We start from the raw sequence: 22149 nt of genomic DNA on the forward strand, positions 1-22149 counted from the left end.
AGGGGAGGGCCAGCGCCCGCCCGCCCGGGGCGCCCCTCACCGGCTCGCCTCGCCGTCCGCGCCCGGCTCCGCGCGCCGCCGCCCGCTGTTCCTCAGAACCATCGCGCCGCCGCAGCTTCTCGGGAGAAATTTGGCGCGCTCCCACCAACTCTCGCGAGAGACCGGAAGCGCCCCACCGCCCAATCAGGATGCTCATCGTGCCCCGCCCCGCCGAGCTCCAATCGCCGCGGGCGCCCGAGGGGAGGTGGCCCGTCGGAACTCGGGTGAGATGTGCGCAGGCGCGCGGACCTCCAATCGCTGCCGGCGCCCGAGGGGCGGTGGCCCGTTAGGGACTCCAGGCAAAGTGTTCGGAGGCGCGCGCCCCGCACGGCGGCGTCTGCGGGCGGCGCTGCGGGCCACAGTGGGGTGGGAAATGTCAGGCCGTCCCCGCCCCGCGCCCCGCGCCCCGCGCCGGGCGGGCTGAGGTGGGGTCGGTGCCCCGGCGGGCGCGGCGTAGGGGGAGGCGATGGCGCCGGCGGCGTCGAAGCTGCGGGCCGAGGCCGGGCTCCAGGCGCTCCCGCGGCGGGCGCTCGCCCAGTACCTGCGCCTCCTGCAGCTCTACCCGGTGCTCACCAAGGCGGCCACCAGGTCGGCGCGGAGGGGACGGGACCGGGCGGGGGGCGGCCCGGAGCATGACCCCGCCTGGAGCTCAGACGGCCCGGAGCACCACCCGGCCGGGAGCTCGGACGGCCCGGAGCGTGACCCGGCCCGGAGCCGCGACCGCCCCAGTGACCCAGCTACATAGATACATCTTACATGGGGGGTTGAGTGTGAAAGGCAAAAATCCTTGTGTATCAAAATGACCCTCCAAAAACCTTAATTAACCAGAGAGCTTAGCATACGCGGTTTTGTGTATTCGGTTCCGGAAGGTAATTCGTAGGCATTCTAGAATGTGAACTCCAGGGAGCCAGACTAAAGGAATGCACGAAGGACTCCCTGCAGACCCCTGGGCCTTTGGTCCCTCTGCCCTAGAGGGACCGTCCCGAGGCAATGGGGCCCAGCTTCTCTGCGCTTGGCTGCCGCAACCGCACGGCTTGTTAGTGCCTGCATTCGTTCTGCCAGTTAGAATGGCGGTGGGTAGATGCCTTGAGGAAAGCACAGGAGCCTGGGCAGGGTGGGAGGTGTTCAGTTTATTTTGTTCTGCAGCTTTGCATTTGGGAGAAAACTGACAAAGCACTCTCTGTGCTGCTGACTAACGCCACCGTTTGATTTGGAGCACTAAACTTTTCACGAGACATCTCCCCTTCATTACTTAATTTCATAAGTTTGTCCTTTTTTATTAACTCAGTCTTTCATAAATATGTACGGAGTGCTTCTTGTGTGCTGGGCATCAGCAGTGATTAAGATAGGTGGGTAAGGTCCCTACCCTCGTGGAGCTGGCATTCTAGTGAAGAGCTAGACAAAAAGCAGATAAATATATAACACAGGTAAAGTGGTCAGGGACGTTTTATCTGAGGAGGTGACATTTGAAGGGAGGTAACAGGCCATGCAAAGAAGGGAAGCAAAAGCTCTCTGGGCAGAGGGCACAGCAGGTGCAAAGGTCTGGAGAGAGGAGCTAGCTAATGATGGAGGAGTGGAAAAAGGTCTGTGTCTCTGGAGAAAATGAGCAGTGAGCAAGGGAGAGAATAAGAAAGAAGTAACCAAGGATCAGATCAAGAAGGTCCTTATTGTCCATACTAAGAAGTTTGGATTTTATAGCTCAGAGAGCTTCTCAGAAGGCAGCTATAGACCAAGCCTTGGAGCAACTGGGCATTCTCCACCTTTTTATTGAAATTTTTATTGTGATACGTGTAGAGTCACATGCAGTTGCAAGAAATAATACAGGGAGATCCCTTACACACTTTGCCCAGTTTATCCCATTGAAAACATTTTGTAAAGCTGTAGTACGTATCACAACCAGGACACTGGCATGGATACAGTCACAGATCACATTCAGACTTCACACCCAGCTTTGCTTGTCCTCGAGTGTGTGCCTGTGTTTGTTCTATGCAGTTCATGCATGTATAGGTTAGTGTATCCACCACCACAGTCAAATACAGAAACGTTCACCGTAAGGATACTTCCTGTTGCCCTTTTATAACCACACACACCCCCACACACAGGATAACCTTTTGCCAAATTGTAGTATAATATCACAATCAGGAAACTGACATTGATACAGTCCACCAATTGGGAAGCTGTATGTGTGTGTGGATGTTAACTTCCACGGTCTCTACCTTTTGATGTACGGACCTTACACTGCGCTTGCTTTAGTAAGGATTCCTCTCCACCCCTCCCCAGCATGATCTCAGGAACAGATGCCCTCCTGCTGTTTGCTCCTGTTTTCTGATTACCTCTCTGTCCACAGTGCCATGTTGTCAGCACTTGGGAACTTCCTGGCCCAGATATTTGAGCAGCAGCAGAAAAAAGAAAACTGCTCTCAAAAGCTAGATGTCATTGGGCCTCTCAGATATGCCATTTATGGGTGAGTTCCATAAGGGGCTGGTTTACCCAATAGCAGACTAAGTGCTACAAAGGGAGGGGATCAAGCCCAGGTTTCTGAAATGAGCTAATCTGGAAAAATAATTTTTAAAAAGCATTGAAATAATCACGGGAAAAATCAGAACAGTGGATAATGTTAACTTCACTTTTTGTAGTTTTCATGTGGTTCTTCTTTTGAATTGTATGGGTGGGTGGCTGGCTTTTTTGGGCTGAGAGACCTGAGGGCAGATAAACTCACCTGAACCAGAAGTCAGACTTCAAGACTCAAAGTGTCTGAAAGAGGAAAACAGACTCAAATGTGGTCAGTTAGTTTCTGTTGTTATTTTCATAGGGGAAACATCCAGAAAAATACTTAGGTATCCTGAAAAATGTCAGTTTCTGAACCACTTTTTGAGTTGCAATAGCATGGAGATTCGGGAGTTTTACCACTTAAGTCCACCCTGAGTTCTCTGGCCAACATGGATTTGTATACATGGATTCTTTTGAAGTCTTTTGCAATGAGAGTGATTTTCTTTTCAATTCAAAATCCCCAAATATCATTTTTGTATCTGCGAGCATGCTAACTAGTCATCCCAGCTCTTTCCGTGGTGTATTTGGAGCCGTGATCCCGCAGACAGGGAGTGGACCAGACTCACCAGGAGGCTTTATCCAATCACAGCTTTCCATCCTCAAGACTTCCGTGCTCCTCCCACCAGAACTCCGGCTCTAGGCTGCTTCACATTCTCTGGCAGGGGGGGAAAAGGCAACTGAGAACCACTTGTTTAAAGACATCCGCGTCAGGTAGAAGACCCGTGGGTCCCTTCTTTTCATCGCTGAATTTTGTGGAGCTGCAGGTCTGTTGTCCCAAGGATACGGCGGCTTGCTTCAGTTCTCTCCCGAGCGCTCCACACTTTGGAAGAACACTAGCAACGCAGGCAAGCCAGTGTGCTCACCAGATTTCACTCTTGCTAATTACCTGAGAGGGTTTGATGGAAAGCTCTAACACCAGCGATGCGTCCAGTTATTTATTATCAAACACCTTCTCTGAGCCAGGTCATGTTCTGGGCACTGAACAGACAGGCGTGATCCTGTCTTGTGCTGTTTGCCTTGTGGGGGCGAAGAGAGAGCACTGTAACTAAACCAAGGAGCCTGTGACATGTACTGATAAATGCTTTGAAGAAAATGAACAGGGCCCAGAGTGGAGAGTGGCTGGGAGAGCAGTGGGTTCATTATGCAGGTGCAAGTGGGAAAGAACTCTCCGAGCTGACAGTGTTGAGGAGGAGCCGGCCCCTTGAAGGTTAGGGGGACCCAAGGTAGGAACAAGTCTGGTCTGTGAGAGACAGGAAAGAATGCTTGAAGTAGATTCAAAGAAAGCATGTTTTCCAGAAGGACCGCACAGACCAGTGCTGAGGGACCACAGGGAGGCAAGGTTTAGGAGCTGGGGTTTGGGGGTGAAGCTGGGCCCCGGAAGGGCACGTCTAGAGCGGCAGTCCAGCTCACCCGCCACCACGGGGCCGCAGGTTCTTCTTCACAGGGCCACTGAGTCACCACTTCTACCTCTTCCTGGAGCACTGGATCCCTCCCGAGGTCCCCTTGGCCGGGGTCAAGAGGCTCCTCCTGGACCGCCTCCTCTTTGCACCGGCCTTCCTGTTGGTGTTCTTCCTCGTCATGAACTTCCTGGAGGTTGGTCTGCCCTGTAACACTTACGACAGCTCTTCGTTTGCCACAGGGATTCTTAATCTGGCATCAGTGGGTGGAATTCAGAGGGTCTGTGACCTGTTCCCTGCACTCAGAGTTTCACATTTTCTTCTATGAATCTTGGAGGCCAGCCACCATCATGTTAACAGCACCTGTTGGTCCACAGGAGAAATCACAGATATTCTGATACCACACAGGAGTTGTTCATTCCTTACACCTGCTGTCAGTTCTTGTCACTAAATGTGTCAATAAATATGCACATATACTAGTTTATTATAAAATTCTTTCCTGAATATTTTGATAGCTGTATTTCAGTATAATTGGTTCCTTTGTAGTCCTATATATTTTATTTTATGCATTACAAAACACGATTCTCAGAAGGGGACCCATGGGCTTCATCAGACTGCCAAAGAGATCCTTGGTACAGAAGTTTCAGACCCCTCGTGATGTTGCAGAAGCCTGTGCTAATTCAGTGCCAGGACAGTATAAGTGCTTTGAAGAGGTTAACTTATCGGCATAAACTTAACATCAGAACCCACCACATGAGAGGTGTGTTCCCTTCAGCTGCTCACCACCTCCTCTGTGCACTGTGTGCCAAAGATGTGCCACATTCTGCCCTGGAAGTAATTTGTTTCAGCCAATCACAGCAGGTAAATGATTCTCACCCAGGTTTGATTTTGAAACGGCATCTTGGTTTCTTGTTACTAAGGAGAGCCCCTTGTTGTCTAAAGTGACCCTGGGGGAGTAGGAAAGATGTTTAAACTTAACTGTGATTGCTAGCTAGTCCATACTAGTAAACTAAGAAATGTTGGGAAGTCCTGAGGAAGTCTGGGGCAGGAGGAAGCAGAGGGTGCCTGCATTAGAAGTGAGGGGGCCACGGTGTTTTCTCCTTGTTTTCTTTCCAAATAGATAGGGAATGTATTTTCATCAAAAAACAAAAACCCTGTACGTATATGTCAAATGTTACCAACATGCATGGAGTACCCAACACATAAATGATACATGTGGGACCACACTATACCACACACACTACAGATGCTCCTGCTTCCAGCATTTTTGATCAGAGACACCGTGTTAGACTGCACAGCATTTCACCATCTGCCTGTCCCTTTTGTATAAGTGTTCCTGTTAGGTTAAACCCTAGAATTGTGTCCAGAAAGGCTGCTCCTGTCTGCCCTCCCTGTAGTAGTGCAGAATAATAGCAACAGCTGACATTTACTGAGTTCTTGCTTTGTTCCCAGCTCTGCATTGAGCGCTTCCTGTCCTATGAGCCTCACGTCAACTCCATTTGACAGCTGAAGAAGCTGACCCATGTGGGCAATTACTGGCTTGTGCATCCTTCAGTCAGGATTCAGACCTAAGCTTTGTGACTCCAGAACGCTTCCCTCATGGCTTTTCCCCTGTGTGAGGCTGCTTTTCCACACTCTTGACCACCGTGATGGGATTTTTCTTTTAAGTAGTTTGCAATCTGATAGATGAAAAATATTTTAATTTACTTATCTTTATGAGGTTGATCACCTTATTATAAGCTTATCTGCATTTCTTCTGTGACCTTTGCTTATTTTCTATTGCTTATTACTTTTCTATTACTTATTTGTAATAGAAATACTTATTACACTTATTATTTTCTGTTATTGCTTTTCTCTTACTTATTTGTATATTTGTATATATTAAGGTATCAATCTTTTGCCAAATACAAGTTGCAGATATTTTTCCATTTTTTAGGTGTCTTTTTAAACTTCATATAAAGTTAGAACATTTGTATAAAGTTAAAAATTTTGTTATATTAAATTTTTTATAGTGTCTCTATACTGAAGTTTAAAAACTTAATGTATTGAAATCTAGCATTCTTTTCTTTTGTGGTCTTCCTTAAAGGAAGATATTGGAAACATTCTTTTATGCTTTCTTCTAATCATTTTGTACATTTTGATAAACCCAAAGATAATAGAAATATTCTCCTATACTTTCCTCTAGTATTCTGGTTTTGTTTTTATTTATAGTGGGAGAAATACTTGTGTCTTGGTGTTTTCCGCTTAAATAGTAAATTTTCTCATTATCATTTATTGGAAAATCCTGGTATTTTGAAATGTTAACTTTATCTTAGTCTCATTCTCATATGTACAGTTCATTATCTGGACTCCGTTCCTTTGATGGGTTCTGTTCATTTCCATTGTATGTCTTTGTTTGTTTGTTTTTTTGGCTGCTGCTACCAGGCTCTGGTTTTTTTCTTTTTGGTGAGGAAGATTGGCCCTGAACTAACATCTGTTGCCAATCTTCCTGTTTTGCTTTTTTTCTCCCCAAAGCCCCAGTACATAGCTGTAGATCATAGTTGTAAGTCCTTCTAGTTCTTCCGTGTGGGGTGCTGCCACAGCATGGCTTGATGAGCACTTTATAGGTCTGTGCCCAGGATCCGAACCTGCGAATGCCAGGCTGCTGAAGGGGAGTGGGCGAACTTAACCACTACGCCACCAGGCTGGCCCCTCAGACCCTTTTAATTACCGTAATGTGATAGTATTTTTTAAATCTCGAGTAGAGTTTGCCTGCCTTCGTCATTCTTTTTCAAGATGGCTATTCTTATGCCTTTATCCTTCCAGATGACATTTAAAATCAATTTATTGGGGTCCGTTAAAAAAAAAAAAAAAACTCTTGACAAGGTTTGAATGGAAATGCATCAGCTTTGGAGATTATTTGGGAAGGAATTGACAGCTGAGCCATAAGTAGCAGTTCTGGTGCCCAGGGCCATGGCATGAATCACACCATCAGATGGGATGAGGGTCCTGGACCAGCGGCTCAAAGGTGTGAGCCTGGGCTGCTGCACTGTTCTGAAGATTTTCTAAGTGAGGGGTTAGCTCCTTAGAGCTGCTCTGCTGCTTAAGCACACGTGTGTGCTGTCTACATAGAAACGGGACAAACCTCACAGTTTAAAAACCACTGTGTTAGCGTTTGGGCCCCTGCAGACCCTGGTGCCCCAATTTCTGTCCGCCGGGTAGTGGTGATTGCTCAGCGCCTGCATTTCCCTCTTCTCCAGGGGAGGGACGCGGCCGCCTTCGCTGCCAAGATGAGAAGAGGATTCTGGCCGGCGCTGCAGATGAACTGGCGAGTCTGGACCCCGGTGCAGTTTATTAACATCAACTACGTCCCTTTGCAGGTGAGGCCAGCCCGGCATCGCGCAGAGCCCGAGGGGCTTCAGCCTCCACCAAAGGCCATTTCCCCCCAGCCTTTTTTCTTGCAACAGTCTGGTTTTCTCGAGCCTCCGTGTCGCCCACATTCGGGATTCCTTCCAGGGCGTTCCTGCCGCCTGGAATCCTTGAGTTTCGGATTCGGAGCCCTCTCCCAAGTGGTGCCCACGCTTTGTCCATGCATCCCGCAAGTGTTTACAAAAGCCCCCGTCCAGGGACAGCGTTCGGGGGTCTCTGGTGACGAAGGGTTCCCAGTGCCAAGGAGCGGCCGGTGCCACGAGGCGCAGGAGGCGGGCCGGGGCGGCCTCACCTGCAGTGACGTCAGAGCCACACCTGAGCGGCAGGGGGGCGGGGCCGGCCCGGGACAAAGTGCAGAGAGAACGCGCCACCTAGGCTACGAGTGACGGGCGCTTTGGGCTCCGGGGGCCGCCGTCGGAGGCTGGCGAGGAGGTTGGGGCCGCTCCGAGCGCGGTGGGAGCCGGGAGGGTCTGAGCAGGAAGCGGCCGCCGGGACCCCCGCAGAGCGGGCGCAGCTGGCCGGCCTTGGTGCCGCACAAATGCGGACCGCCCGCCACGCCACCTGGGGAGGCCAGCACTCCTTGGGTCGCCGGCCTCACCATTATCCAGTCTTTACACACCGAGCACGGCCCATCTATGTCGGGCGCCCAAGACCACTCCCAGGGTTGGAGATTTGCTGGAAGGGCTCATGGCCTAGATTTATGACAGCCACGCAGCAAGGATATACAACTGATTCCTAGGAATCCCGCGCTGGCTTCCTGTGCTCCCTCCCTCCATGAGGGTCACACAGAGCAAGCTCTGGACCACCAACAAAATGCGGCAACACATGCGCCGTGGTTCTGCCCAGGGTGGAGTTTATTGAGGGCTGGTCGCCTAGGCATCTCCGCCTGGCACATACCCACATTCCATATTCCCAGGAGAGCAGAAGTTCAGCATAAACCACCCTGTCTTTGCCAGCAGTCTAGGCACAGGGAGCCCTTCTTAGTTGGGGAAGATGGGAACACTACCGGGCCATTCCAAGGACAGTGGCCTCCATGTTAACCATTTTCTGCATACCATCTAAGTAACCTAGGAGACTAGCTCATAAAGCCTAGATCCACCCCTGCCCCAGAGAGAGGAGGGAAACAGACCCGGGGCAGGACCCCCTTGGGAAACAGCTACATGGAAAGGATGGGAAGGGGGAGGGATGTGCAGGCTCTGTAGACACACACACAGGAAGGAGCAGGAAGCCGGGAGAGGGCGTGACAGACACCTGCAGCACAGGTTGCAGGGGGTTAAAGCAAAACGAGAAGCAGCTTCCATCGGCTTTAACAATAACCCTTATCAGTGACCTTCCCAAGAGCTGCAAGTGGCTGAATGGGGCTGGAAGCCAGATTGCTGGGAATTGAGGAGAGGAGTGGGTGGGGAAGTAGAAAAGAAACCACAAGAGTAGAAAATTCTCTCCAGAAGTTTGTGAAAAGGTGGGGAGAAAGGACAGTGAGAAGAGAGCCAGGGAAGAGGGCTTTGAGCTGCGTTGTAGGCACAATGCAGATGCACACCTGCGCCCCTAAGGGGAGGGGATGGGATTTGGGGTAGGCAGAGAGAGGCTTTAGACAGAGGGCCCCTCTTCCCTGTGGCAAGAGAGAAGAGGTGACTGTTTACTGGGGACCTCCTGTTCACCCTTTCCCTTTCCTCTGGGAGGACGGAGGGCAGACCAGGCCGGACTGAGGGGAGAGGAGGTGGGATGGGTATTTTGAGGGGAATAAAGAAGGGGTAAATTTGTGGTGAACAGGAGAGGGAGCTGACTGGAGACCCTCATACACATGGGCCTGGGCTTGGGGGAGGCGAGAAGGCGGGGAGGAGCGAGGTTTTTTCCTGGGAGTACAGCCAAGGAACAGGAAGGTCAAGGAACCACAGCTGTGAGCTGTGGACTCTCAGGTCCATAGAGAAGGACTGACGACGCGAGGGAGCAGAATAGCTGAGGACGCCGAGAGACTGGAAAGTGGAACCCCTCCAAGTGGTTTAGGGACAGAGCTGCAAGGCTGTGGTCTGAATTTCCATTTTAGGTGGTTGCAGATGAGCACTTCAGGGGCAATGGAATTTATTCAACAAATCTTTACTGAGCAGCTACTGTGTGCCCCACTGCTCTGGGCTCTGGGGACACAGTGATTAACGAGATAGACCAGACTGCTACTTTCATGGAGCTTATGTGCTGAGACTCAGTGACTGACTAAAGGAGATCTCAGGTGGGAGTATGTCTGTCAGATCATCAAAGCAGGGTAATGGGACAGTGACGGGTTAGAGTGAAGAGCAGGCCATTGTGGGTGTCAGGGAGGGGCTGAGTGAAGCCACCCACATGATGGCCAGCCCTGGGGTGAGAGGCTAAACTGGGAGCTAATGTGCTCAGTGGAGGAGGTAAGGCACATTTGCTGTTTTCCCTAGTGGCCTGGAAACATCAGGCAGCGACTGTTTGTCCTCCTCACCCCTCTCTGCTGGGGGCCTAGCACAGTGCTTGTACAAATGTAAAGGCTCAGTGAGGACAACAGTGGGTGGGTGCACTGACCAATGAATGAACTCTGTCCTGGGAGACCGGCGCCTGAGAAGTACGGTCGGGGCCTCGCACTTATCTGCGGCCTCTGTTCTCTTCGGCAGTTCCGGGTGCTTTTCGCCAATCTGGTGGCTCTCTTCTGGTACACCTACCTGGCCTCTCTGAGGAAGTGAAGATGGCCTGGAGAGAACGTGAGACACACTGCCGACATGGGTCTGGGGGAAATGCTCACCTGCCAAGAACGGGAGCGGAAACAACCCAGTCAGGACTTCATTTGACTCTAGATCATGTGATTCAAGATGCTCTAAAATGATGGAGAAACAGAAACCTCTTAATGTCAGAATCTTGTGTTTTGAAAAGGCAATAGCTCTCTTCAGGTAGTGCTGCCCCAGAAACATAAAATACGGTAGAGATGATTTCACTTGTCACCTTGGGTTGAATTAGGATCACAATAAATTTTAAAGCAGCTTTTTCAGTGGTGATTTTCTCAGAACGATTACTGTTGCTTTGGAAGAAATGTATGGTCAGAGGGCCGCGCTCAGATTTTTTTTTCAGTTGTGGTAAAATATACAATACTACTGCTTAGCTACATGGAGGCATAGCAGAAAGGCCCTTCTAGACCAAGACTTGCCCCTGTGTTCTGAGAGGCCGGGTGATACATATATGCCACCCTTCCTGCTGATTTTTTCTGCTTCCTGTTGCTCCTTTACACGAACCCTGCCTACCCTGCTTTCTCACTCTTAAGCACGTTCCTTCCTCATAGTGTCCCATCCTTGCTTCATGGACGCAATATCCCTTGGGATCTCAATTATATATCTTTTGAAATTTTCCTCTGTCCCCATGTACTGTTTCTATTTTCTCAAGGTTCATTTGTTGTTTATTTTGTTCTTTTCTTTCAAGATGTCTTCAAATGTCTGTTGATCCTTGCTTGTGCATCATTGTTTGAGAGTCAAAGCCACTCCGGCATTCTCTGAAGCTTAGTGTGCATGGGCTACACTTATCAAATGGTATCCTTACTGTGGGCTGACCCAGTATTGTTGGGGATCACCCATTCTCAGTAACTGAGGCCTTTTCTCTTGGGCTTCAGTTTCCCCAGAGAAGAATCCTTTAATTTCTTGCCCAGGGAGAAGTATGGCAGTTGTAATGGAGCAAGCCTAGTGGCCAACATTCTTGTGACTGACTGGAGGAAAGGGGTTAGAGGTCCCACTATTAGCATATGAACTTCCCATCATCTCATCTTTATTACTGCATCCCAATCTCTGCTGTCTGGCGTTCCCAAATCCACAGTCCTTCTGGTTAAAATCCCCCAGAATGAAATCTGTCTAGTCTTCTGCCACGATGGAGATGAGGTGTTCGCCTGAATTACAGTAGATGGAGGGGTGTAGAGGGCAAGCTCTTCGAGATTTTTCAATCGGTCCTCCTGTGTTTAACTCCGCTCACCGACCTCAGAGGTGGGGCTAGTGCCTATAACTCCTCAGACTCTTCTAGACTCTCTGGATTAAATGAGCTTGTATCTTGGCTTCCCTCAGTGCAGGCAGCTGACGTTCCATCTTCCAGAATTTTGTCAAGTGTTCTCTTTGTTTCTTCTTGCAGATTCAAGTATGTCCTTGTGGATTTGTCTTTTTTTTCCTTTTAAAATCTTTTTACTATGGTTCTAGTAAGTGACCTTCTAGAAATAAATGTTTGGGTTCAAAACACCATGTTTAAGCAGAGTTCTGGGTATTTCTGTGGAATAGATTCATTCTCCAAAATATCGAGTGATTTTTAAAAAAATGTAAATCACATCATGTCAATTCCCAACTTAAAAACCTGCAAAGATGATCTAGTAATTACACTTCTGGATATACACCCAAAAGAACTGAAAGCAGGGATTTGAAAAGATACTTGCACACCCATGTTCAGGGCAGCATTATTCACTGGAGCAACCCAAGTGTCCATTGATGGATGAATGGTTAAACAAAGTGTTATATTCATGCGATGCAATATTTATCCAGTTTTTAAAAAGGAAATTAATTCTGACATATGCTACAAGATGGATGACCCTCGAGGACATTATGCTGAAACACACCAGTTCCCAAAGGACAAACACTGTATGACTCCACTCACGAAGTTCGACTCAACTCAGAGACAGAAAGCACAATGGTGGTCACCTGGCTTTGACCGCAGGGAAATGAGTTGTTTCACGGGGAGACACAGTTTCAGTGCGGGAAGATGAAAACGTTCTGGAGATGGATGGTGGGGATGGTTGCACAGCAACGCGGATGTACCTAATGCCATGAAACTGTACACTTAAAAGTGGTTAAGAAGGCACATTTTATGTTATGTGTACTACAGCAAAAACAGCAGCATGCCCTGCGGAGGTTCCCAGTTCACGCGAACAGAACCCCAAGTCCTTCTCCGCGAGGCCCCGCCCGCCTGTCCGGCGCGGCGCCCGCCCAGGCGCCCTCGAGCTCCGCGGGGGCAGCGCCGCGCGACCTCTCGCTGCTCGAAGGCCAGGACTCGCCCGGCCCTCTGCCCACGGCGGGGCAGACCTCCGAGAACCGCCGCCCGCCATGCCCCTGCGTCTTTCTCCTCGGAAGCACCGGCGGCGGCCGGGCGATCCCGACAGCCCCCGCGCCGCCCGCCGGCCGGAAGGAAACATGTCCCTTGCGGCGCGCCGTCCGCACCGGTGAGCGCATGCGCGGGGCCGGTGCGGGAGGGCCGGCATGGCGTTCCGGCAGGCCTTGCAGCTGGCAGCCTGCGGCCTGGCGGGGGGCTCGGCCGCCGTGCTCTTCTCGGCCGTGGCGGTGGGCAAGCCCCGCGCGGGCGGGGACGCGGAGCCGCGCGTGGTCGAGCCTCCAGCGTGGGCCGGGCCTGCGCGCCCGAGGCCCGGTGTCTGGGACCCCAACTGGGACAGGTGCGGGGCCGGTGGGTGGGGGCCGGTGGGTGGGGGCCGGGCCCCGTGCCGTGTGTTCGGGCCGACAAGGTCCGCGAAGCGGAGGGGCGGGCGAGGCAGGCTGCGGGCGGGTTTCTCTATCGGTTCTGGCTGCAAGTCTGGCTGCGATGTGGGCGTCCCTCGATCCCTGAGCCTCAGTTCCGGGTCTGTCCCACCCACCCCTCCTCCAAGCCTCGGCTCCTGGTCTGTCCCACCCACCCCTCCTCCAAGCCTCGGCTCCTGGTCTGTCCCACCCACCCCTCCTCGGAGCCTCGGCTCCCCGGGGTCTGTCCCACCCACACCTCCTCCGAGCCTCGTCTCTCAAGTCCCGAGGTGGTTCTGAGGAACGAGTCTAGCGATGTGGACAGTGCCTGGCACACAGAGTGGCCCAACGTGGTCATTTTCAGTCCTAGACGGAGGGCTTGGACCTCTCTGTAGGGCTGTCATCCTTGTTTCCCACTCTCAGTTTCTGAAGCGTTGAATTGGATGATGGAGTATTGATCCTGTTTTTGCCTAACAGCTGAGAGAGATGGATGTGGGTGCCTGAAGAATGATGGCCAAGTCCTTTAAAAGGGTCTCTTTGCAGGGAAGATGTGCAAGGACATGGTTAGCAGACGTCTTGAATAGTAACATGAGCCTCCAGGGGTCTTGGGTCAGTACCTGGTCACTAGCCACATGTCCTGTGGAGCACCTGAAATATGGCTTCTGTGATCAGGAAACAATTGTTAGTCTTACAAAGCAGTGCAGATATTTTGATTATTGTTTATTTGTTGAAATGATAGTATTTTTGGTACATTGGGTTAAATAAAGTAAGTAATTGAAATTTTCCCTGCTTCTTTTTACTTTTTAATTGTGGCTACTTGGAGATTTAAAAACACGTATGTTGCTGGTCTGTTTTTATTGCACAGCACTGCTCTGGAGTCTGGGAGTGGCCATTATGGATGGTTTACCCAGTCCCAGCTCCTTACTACTTGATACTTTGCTCTGAGTGAGGGGGAACAGAGCTAATATTTATTTTTAGCCCAGGTGTATCAGGAACTTCATAGTGATTCATTTCTTTCACCTTTCATTTTTAAAAAATAAACTTATTTTAGAATAGTTGGAGATTTACAGAAAGATTGCAGAGGTAATAGAGGTCCTGTGTATTCCACACCTAGGCTCCTCTGTTGTTAACATCTTATGCTAGTATGGTACGCTTGTCACAGTGAGTGAGCCAGTCAGTATAGATATGTTATTAACTGTCGTCCATACTTTACTGAGATTTCCTCAGTTTTCACCTATTGTCCATTGTCTCTTCCAGGATGCTACATGACAGTTGATCCTCACGTCTCCTCAGGCTCCTCTTGGCTTTGAGAGTTGCTCACACTTCCCTTATCTTGATGACCGTGACAGTTTTGAGGAGTGCTGGTCAGGGATCTTATAGATTGTCTCTCAATTTGGATGTGTCTGTTTTTCTCATGATTAAACCAGTTCATGTTCTCTTTTTTAAACATCAGTACGATCTTCCAAATTTCTTACATCTTTTTAAGGAAACAGATTCACTCTGAGGTTAAAGGATTTGCTTGAGGTAGAACTGGACTCCAGCTTTATTGGTTGAAGCTGTATTTAGTCACCAAGTGTAAATGCTGGAAAGTTCCAGAGCCTCATCCAGTGAAATCTCCAGCCTCTTCCTGGGGAACTTCATCCAGTCCAGGCTCCCTGTGTCTGTGCCTGTAGCTCCCAGATGTCTTCTCTGGCTCAGCCCTAGGCTCCCACATGTGTGCCAAGGCAGCATCTTGGCCTGGTTGTATTATGGGCACCCCAGGCTCACATGGCCCCAGCAGAACCCTTGAATTGGCACTACTCCCCTCAAAACTTTCCTTCCGCCACTCTGTCTCAGCCAAGTGCATTCTTTTCTCAGCTCTGCCTTTTATTAACTTCAGTTCCGTGAGCCACCAGATATGCCTGTCATCTTTGCTGTGGCTGTCCCCACCCCATCAGCTCTTCAACATTCCAGCAGCACCTCCAGTAGACTTTCTGTGATAAGAAGAAGGTTTTCTTCCTTACTGTCCAATGTGATAACCACTCTCCCATGTGCATTTAAAATGTGTTCACTGTGACTGGGGAAATAAAGTTTTAATTTTATTTAATTTTCATTGTTTTGAATTTAAGTAATCACATGGCTAGTCGCTACTAGTGGACAGCACAGTTGCCGACTCTGCTTCAGTGTCCCCTTCAGCAAGGCCATAGTGGCTGCCCTGTGGGCACGTCCTACCTGCCCTCCCACAGCCACGCCTTCCTGTTACCTGGTTCCACTTTCTCCACGTCACTGATCTCTGTGCTGTTATTGCCTCTCCTCACTAGAATGTAAGTTGCACAAGGGCTTCACTTGTCTGTCTTGTTCACCATCCAGTCGCCCAGAACAGGCCTGGCAGCGCTCAGCTCTGGTCTGAATGAGATGTGCTCCAAGAAGCTGGCCTCTCTAGGGCCGGTGGCAGAGAACAGAGTGCCGAGGGCACTGGCTTCTCCCCTGTGCTTTCCCAAGATGGAAAGACCATCTTGTCAGAAATATCCAGGGTGATTTGTAAACAGGAGTCGCAAGGACATACCGTCTCATATTTCAACATTAGGCGAGAACCACTGTCCCTGGTCAACCTGCGGAAGAGGAACCTGGAATCTGGAGAAGAGGAACTGGCATCCAGGCTGGACCACTACAAAGCCAAGGCCACGCGGCACATCTTCCTCATCAGGCACTCCCAGTACCATGTGGATGCCTCCCTGGAGAAGGACCGCACTCTGACGCCCCTGGGTATGTGCTGGGGGTTCCTTGGACCTGTGTCAGGGACTTGGCCCAGATTCGAGCACTGTCATTGTCAGTAGTTATCACCCTAACTCCGATACATCAGAGGCTTCAAAAATGTCCTCAGCTTAAAAAATATGATGGTGGATCTTGCTTGCAGGCAGTAGAATCCAAAGCACACAGCAGAGGCCTCTGTGGTCCCTGATGCTCTGCAAGGCAGCAGACCATGTGCACTGTTGTGCTTGAGTTAATTTTTTGCTGAAGATCCTTATACAGCACTTGCAGATGTCTATTTAGAGTCTGCTTCATAGAAATAAACAGGTGAGACTGAGTGATAGCAGCTGTCCCTGTGGCAGAGGTGTGTGTGGCTTTTGCAGTTTCTTGTTGTCATGAACAGTGCTGCTGGGCGTGTCCTTCAACCTTGGTCTCTGTGGCCGGGTGCAAGGGTTTCCACAGGAGAAATTCCTAGGAAAGGAAATGCAGGGTGGTCTGAGGTAGCATTTAAATTTTTAAAAGTTTCTTTGTTGAATGGGATATTACCCATTTGTGTGCACGTTAAAGAATTCAGATGGTACAAAGGGGATAGTGCCCCTCTTGTGGGTCCAGGTTCCTGGTACACAAATGGGAAGTGAAGCCCTGTCTGCAAGTGTCACCACATTCAGCTGAATCTGACTTTCTGAGGGCATTTTCAACTAGATTCTAAGACATATTTGAGAAAAGCCATTTGTATTTGTACCCAGTCTGTACTTGGTGACACGGAGGCCGTCAGGTCTCTGTGTGTTGATATCTACGATGGTTGTACAGCTGGTGGGTCACTGGCATGCTGAGACACAGTCATTGGACAAAGTTGAGTAAGAACGGTGTGAGGGACCCAGAAACAGCAACAGAAAGTAGTAAACAGGCCCCAGCCAAACTAGTAGTCCCCAGTCTTGGTCACTGTTTTGAATGTTTTTTCTAATGGGGCTGAAGGTAACTGGATTATCTCGATTTTACCTGTTGAATTCCTGGCCTCGTCTTGTCGCTACCCCTAATGCTACTTGGTAAGGACTGAAGCATTTGTAAGGTAAACAAAAGGACTCCAGTTTTTTGAATTCTCCAGTGTATTTCACCTCCCAGGTCGTGAACAGGCTGAACTAACTGGTCTCCGACTTGCAAGCTTGGGGTTGAAGTTTAATAAAATTGTCCATTCCTCCATGACCCGCGCAGTGGAAACCACTGACATCATCAGCAAACACCTGCCAGGTGAGTGCCTGTCTGGGTTCCTCTGCAGCAAAGGGAGGGAGCAGGCGCGCTGAGTCTCCCTGCTTCTCTGCAGGCGTCTGCAAGGTCAGCACAGACCTGCTCAGGGAAGGTGCCCCCATCGAGCCCGACCCGCCCGTGTCTCACTGGAAGCCAGAGGCTGTGGTAAAAACGTCCCCCCAACGGTGGTCTTCCTCCCTGGGGAGCAGCCTCCACTCTGTCCTCCTTGGCTCACTCTCCCCACCCCTTCCTCTCACTCCTGCTCCCGCAGTGGCGGGCCATCCTTTTCCTGACCTCGGCATGGCCTCTGTGCCGCCTCCATGCTCATCATTCTTTCCTTTACCCGCTAGCAGTATTACGAAGATGGAGCCCGGATTGAGGCCGCCTTCCGGAACTACATCCACCGGGCAGACGCCAAGCAGCAGGAGGACAGTTACGAGATCTTCATCTGCCACGCCAATGTCATCCGCTACATCGTATGCAGGTGAGGGGTCTTAGCCAGGCGCCCTGGCCAAGCTTCCTCCTGCCAGCCGGCCTGCTCCTCGTCTTTCCTCTGCTCGTGGCCTCGACGCTTTCCCCGGGGCCTAGTCACTCGTCAGGCAGAATCTCTGTTAGGAGTTTCTCAGGACTATTGCATTTGGGGAATAGCAGACATGGTCTGCTCATCCCAGTGCGTCCTGGCCACAGTCGATGGCCTTTCCCGGTGATGCTGAGGTGGTCCTTTGGTTAAGGCGCTGTGTGCACTGGACTTTTCACACTGTGAAGTCATTATTTTCCCCTTGGTGATTGATAAGCATCTTGGGAGCCAAGGCTCACATCCTGTTCCCCTCAGACATTCCAGTGGGTTTTAGCACCTGTTGGTAATCCTGCCACAACAGTCACTACAGTGGTGTTTGCCTAGTGGTGGTTTCGTGTTTCCTTTTGTTTATCAATTGGAATTCTTTTTAAGACCTGACTCTTACCCTCCATACATTTCTTAAATTTTTTTTTTTTTTAAAGATTTTATTTTTTTCCTTTTTCTCCTCAAAGCCCCCCGGTACATAGTTGTATATTCTTCGTTGTGGGTCCTTCTAGTTGTGGCATGTGGGACACTGCCTCAGCGTGGTTTGATGAGCAGTGCCATGTCCGCGCCCAGGATTCAAACCAATGAAACACTGGGCCGCCTGCAGTGGAGTGCGCAAACTTAACCACTCGGCCATGGGGCCAGCCCCTTACCCTCCATATATTTCTTTGTATGATTATGGACTCCTGGACCTTGATTTTGGGCTACGGGTTATAATCCGTTACCACATTAGTCACTTCACTGCTCCAGTTGCTGCAGCCTCGGCTGTTGGGAACTCCTTCTGGAGCTCCTGTGTCCTGTGGACCTGCCCCTGCTTCCTGGCACCACAGAAAGTTCCAGGGCCCTTTTAAGTGACGCCTGCCCTGAGTGGTAGCCACGTGTCACAGAGGGCCCTGTAGGGGGGAAGGCCAGCTGGGTGCATCTGTTTGACAAGATCCTACTTAGTGTAAAATTTGAAATAACTGGAACCCTGCCTCCCCTTGGATCCGTTAGAAAGCATTTGTTGGGAACTTCAGTAGCTGAGGGGTTCCTCTTGTGTGACGATGAGTTCGGCAGTGGCAAGACAGGATACAGCATAGCCAGCAGGCCTGTGGTGCTGTCTGAAGACAGGCCCAGGATCTCTGCTCACTGCGTTAGACCCTCGGGCCTGTCCCAGGGCTGTGGGGGGCCACGCTCACCACTCCCCCACCCCTCCACGAGAAGCCCAAGGCGGGGAATGGGGGGCAGTGCCTGTGTCAGGGGAGCCGGGGTTCTCAGCTCGCTTATGGGGCCTCCAAGCCAGATCGAGTGCTGCTGGGGAAGGGGGTGGGCATCGGATGGGCAGGCCCCTGGCTCCACGCCCTCAGCCACAATGCTCCTGGGAGGCAGTCCCAGGGCTCCTGGCTCGGCACCATCCTGTGTGCTGCCCTGGGCGCCCAAGAGCACCTGGGTGACTTCTGTGCTGTGTAAACACTGTGTTGCTCCTATCCTGGGAGAAGGCGACCTAAGCGGTCACTAGCAGGTGACCTCGGTGCTGAAAACACACCCAAAGTAACTGGGGACTTGGAGGGGAGGCTGCCTGTGTTGGGTGTGGGGCTCCGAGGAGCCAAAGCACTACCAAGACACGCGAGGCGCTCTGCTGCTGATTCAGGAGAGTGCTCTGGGAAGTGTGAGGCATGACACGGAGAAGACTGAGACAGCGTGAAGGCAGTTATTCCTCTGAGTCCACAAAACTCAGGGAAGATGTCAGCTGACGGCTGCAAGGTAAGCCACAGGGATGCCGCTGTCCGTGCCAACGCTCTGAGGCATAAGGGATGTCTGGTGACTCAGATGGAAGCGACAGCAATTCTGGGCTTTTCAGCAAATATTAACTGTGCCTAAAAAGCATTAAGAGTGTTAACATGCTGAGGGGTTGTGGATAACACCACCCTCCAGCCCTCCCTGGGGAGAATGGAGCAGGAAGGGCTCTGTCACTGTTGGCTGCCCCCACCCCTTTTGTTACATTGGAAAACCAGAAATTAAATCGTGCACAGTTGTACGAATTGGTGTATTTCTGACTCACATGCAAATCTTGAGTTGCGTTGATCTCCTGCCCCAGAGAGGGGCTGGGCTGCCACTTTACCCCATATTGGATGGGTTGGCATCGCCGGGCAGCTCCTTCCTGAGAAATCCCTTGCTTGAAATGGGAGGGACTTAGTGATGTTGGTCCCAGCCCTGAGGTCGGCTCTGAGACTTCTCACCTGGGGTCCGGTGGTGGTAGATTTGCCAAGACCTCGGCCCATTTCAAAAACAAGGCCCCCATTCTGGCATGTTCTTTCTTCTTCCCCAGGGCGCTGCAGTTCCCTCCAGAAGGCTGGCTCCGCCTTTCCCTCAACAACGGCAGCATTACTCACCTGGTGGTCCGGCCTGATGGCCGAGTGGCACTCAGGACCCTCGGGGACACGGGGTTCATGCCTCCTGATAAGATCTCCCGCTCCTGAGGGCTGCCTTGAGGCTCCGCTTTCCTCCTCAGCCCCCTGCCCGGCTCCAGTGTGGGTGCCGCCAAGAACACGGGCTCCTTCCCTCTGTCTTCCCTCCACAGGCTACTTTTCATTTCTCCAGGACGAGGTGGCAGAAAAGTAGAAATATGTAAAATGCAGCATTTTAGCACTCCTGGCCCAGCATGGACAAGGGAACGTTCAGATCAGCCTGATTTCTTGCACAGGGTTTTCTGCCTTTCTCTCATCTACCAGGACGAGCCTGTGCAGTTTAAGGAGGCCTGTTTCAGGGACTGGACAAGGCCTCACAGATGCCATCACTGCGGGCACCGCAGCAGATCCACACCAAGGGGTCTCTGGTCGTGACCACAGCTTGCCAGGTGACCCCCCCCTCGACACTCCATCAGCAAAGCCCAACAGGCACGAGGGACTCGGAGCAGGTGCCAGCGCTTCTCTTCCGCTTCATGCATTCTCTTCACTTCTTAAAACCCTTTTGTCAAATATTTATCAAAGATTTTCCTCATCTGGGTTCTTGCTTTGAAAACCAATCTCTCCCTCTAACGCCACACACCTGACACTGCTGGACGTGAGCTCCCTGTGCCTTAGGCTTTTCAGGCACGCAGAAGCACCTTGGCAGGTGATGGAGGTGACATGCCGGCTGGCCTCATGGGACAGAGGCTGGGTGGTGATGGCCCAGGAGAGGGTCCTGTTTCAGTAAAAGAGCCGACCGTTCAATCTTTGTTTTCCTCTGGCTGTTAATCTTTTATGCTTATGGATCAAACTATTTAGACATAGTATGTAAATCTCAAATGTTCTGTTAATTTAGGAAAAACTACAATTTCTATAAAGTGGTTATGAGCATTTTCTGTAATCACTGCAACTAATTGGGATATTTGATCCATTTCTGTGTCAACTTTGGAAATAAATAAAAAATAAATTTTATTTTACTGTTTTTTCCAAGTACTAACTGAATGTTTGTTTTAAAGAAAACAGGAAGCCCATGTAGTGCAACGAACAGCAGCCCCAAACTTGCTGAAACAGCTTCGGCAGAAAGCTCTTTCCGCACTATTTTGTGTCTCCAGGGCTGGTGGCTTTGCCCAGGTATGCGCCCCCCCAGGGTCCTCTGTGAGGCTCTGACCCAGGACAGTGAACTTGATAAATGGTTCTCTAGAACCAGCAACCACACACCATTTTCTAGAAATAGTTTTGACAAATAAGCCAGGGGCCGTGTCAACTTCTAAAACCACAAGGTGACGGGCACTCTCATTTCACTTCACGTGCAAATGAAGCCGGGGAAGGAAGGGCCTCACATCCCACATGGACTCTGAGCCTTGGACTCTCGGGCCTAGGACACCTCAAGGTAAGTGGTGGGTTCTCTTCCCTGTTCCCTCAAGGAGTCTACAAGGCCACCTCACTGTCCTTTCTGCAGACATGCCTTTTCAGTGACATTTCTGCCCTTTACACTTGACCTTTGAGAAACGGCAGCATTCTAAAAACCAGAAACAAGCCCACCTGGGGTGTGGAGCGGACAGACCACCCAGCCGAGAGCAGGAGAGGGGGTGCTTGGATGGGGTCAGGCACAGGGGCCTGGTGATGTCATCGTAGACACTGTTCCCTGAGATGGGACAGGTGACTGAAGACTTTGGAAATGTCCATAATGATACCTGCACACCACAAACCTGTGTAATACGAGGGAACCTGAACTGACATCTGGGAGTCCGTCCTACCTACCGTGTTGTGTTGCTGTTTGTTCCCCAATGTTTTCTTTTGAGACAGTCAGGAAAGGAACTTAACTGGAGAATACTACAGGTTTTTACACACAAATGCAAAATGTCTAAGATATAAGAAGAGAACGTGCCCTGAACAGCCCAGTGAGCAGAACCGGCGGAGGAAAACAGCACAGGGCCGCATCCGATGATGTTTGAAACCACTCTGACATGGCAGCTATCCCTCAACCTGTCAATTCCCCTGAAAGCTGTGAAAGTTTCTGGAAACATCCAAAAATGATTGCAGAGGATTTGTGTGTGGTCCTTGCCACGTGCGGCAGGCTCTCACTTCAGAAGACTGCGGCGCCCACGTCCCCCCCAGAAGTGAACTGGGGCTTCCCAGGGCCCTCTCGCACCGCAGCCCACAGCCTGGCACCCGCCCACCTCACCGCGGCCGAGGGCTCCCACCACCTCCTCCAAACAAGGAAATGACAGCCAAGTCTTCGCCCCACAGGAGAGGCTTCCCCTTTCCATGGGCAGTTAGGAAATCTGTGCTAGTTTAACTTACGCCAG

At 50.9% G+C, this 22149-nt stretch overlaps 3 protein-coding genes across 9 annotated transcripts in view; 2 read left to right on the top strand and 1 right to left on the bottom strand.

Moving 5' to 3' along the window:
- The window catches only part of POLE (DNA polymerase epsilon, catalytic subunit), a 61382-nt gene extending 61233 nt beyond the window's left edge, over window positions 1–149 (bottom strand). Inside the window, exon 1 of the mRNA XM_023647376.2 lies at window positions 41–149. Within this exon, the coding sequence (XP_023503144.2) occupies window positions 41–102 (62 nt within the window). The 5' untranslated portion in view covers window positions 103–149. The remainder of the gene's footprint in view (window positions 1–40) is intronic.
- Window positions 150–311: 162 nt separating this feature from the next.
- Window positions 312–10388, top strand: PXMP2 (peroxisomal membrane protein 2). 4 transcript variants are annotated; one of them, XM_070220497.1, is made up of 6 exons: window positions 369–627; window positions 2387–2503; window positions 3179–3434; window positions 4020–4182; window positions 7226–7345; window positions 10025–10388. In XM_070220497.1, exons 1-5 carry the CDS (start codon window positions 506–508, stop codon window positions 7321–7323), a joined length of 756 nt encoding a protein of 251 aa, XP_070076598.1. In that variant the 5' UTR covers window positions 369–505; the 3' UTR covers window positions 7324–7345; window positions 10025–10388. The 4 variants fall into 4 exon arrangements, with proteins under 4 accessions (XP_023503154.1, XP_070076599.1, XP_070076598.1 ...); XM_023647386.2 differs by lacking the exon at window positions 3179–3434 and having other exon boundaries at window positions 312–627; XM_070220498.1 differs by lacking the exons at window positions 7226–7345; window positions 10025–10388 and adding an exon at window positions 5439–6165 and having other exon boundaries at window positions 367–627.
- Window positions 10389–10440: 52 nt separating this feature from the next.
- Window positions 10441–20833, top strand: PGAM5 (PGAM family member 5, mitochondrial serine/threonine protein phosphatase). Of its 4 annotated transcripts, none has more exons than XM_070220495.1 (6): window positions 10441–12588; window positions 15444–15622; window positions 16730–16855; window positions 16929–17017; window positions 17203–17336; window positions 19723–20833. In XM_070220495.1, the coding sequence occupies exons 1-6, from the start codon at window positions 12242–12244 to the stop codon at window positions 19871–19873; spliced, it is 1026 nt and encodes a 341-aa protein (XP_070076596.1). In that variant the 5' UTR covers window positions 10441–12241; the 3' UTR covers window positions 19874–20833. The 4 variants fall into 4 exon arrangements, with proteins under 4 accessions (XP_070076596.1, XP_070076597.1, XP_023503153.1 ...); XM_070220496.1 differs by having other exon boundaries at window positions 17206–17336; XM_023647385.2 differs by having other exon boundaries at window positions 12553–12816; window positions 17206–17336.
- Window positions 20834–22149: the final 1316 nt, after the last annotated feature.

Source organism: Equus caballus, chromosome 8 (genome assembly GCF_041296265.1).
Source record: "Equus caballus isolate H_3958 breed thoroughbred chromosome 8, TB-T2T, whole genome shotgun sequence".
In the NCBI taxonomy this organism is placed as follows: Eukaryota; Metazoa; Chordata; class Mammalia; order Perissodactyla; family Equidae; genus Equus; species Equus caballus.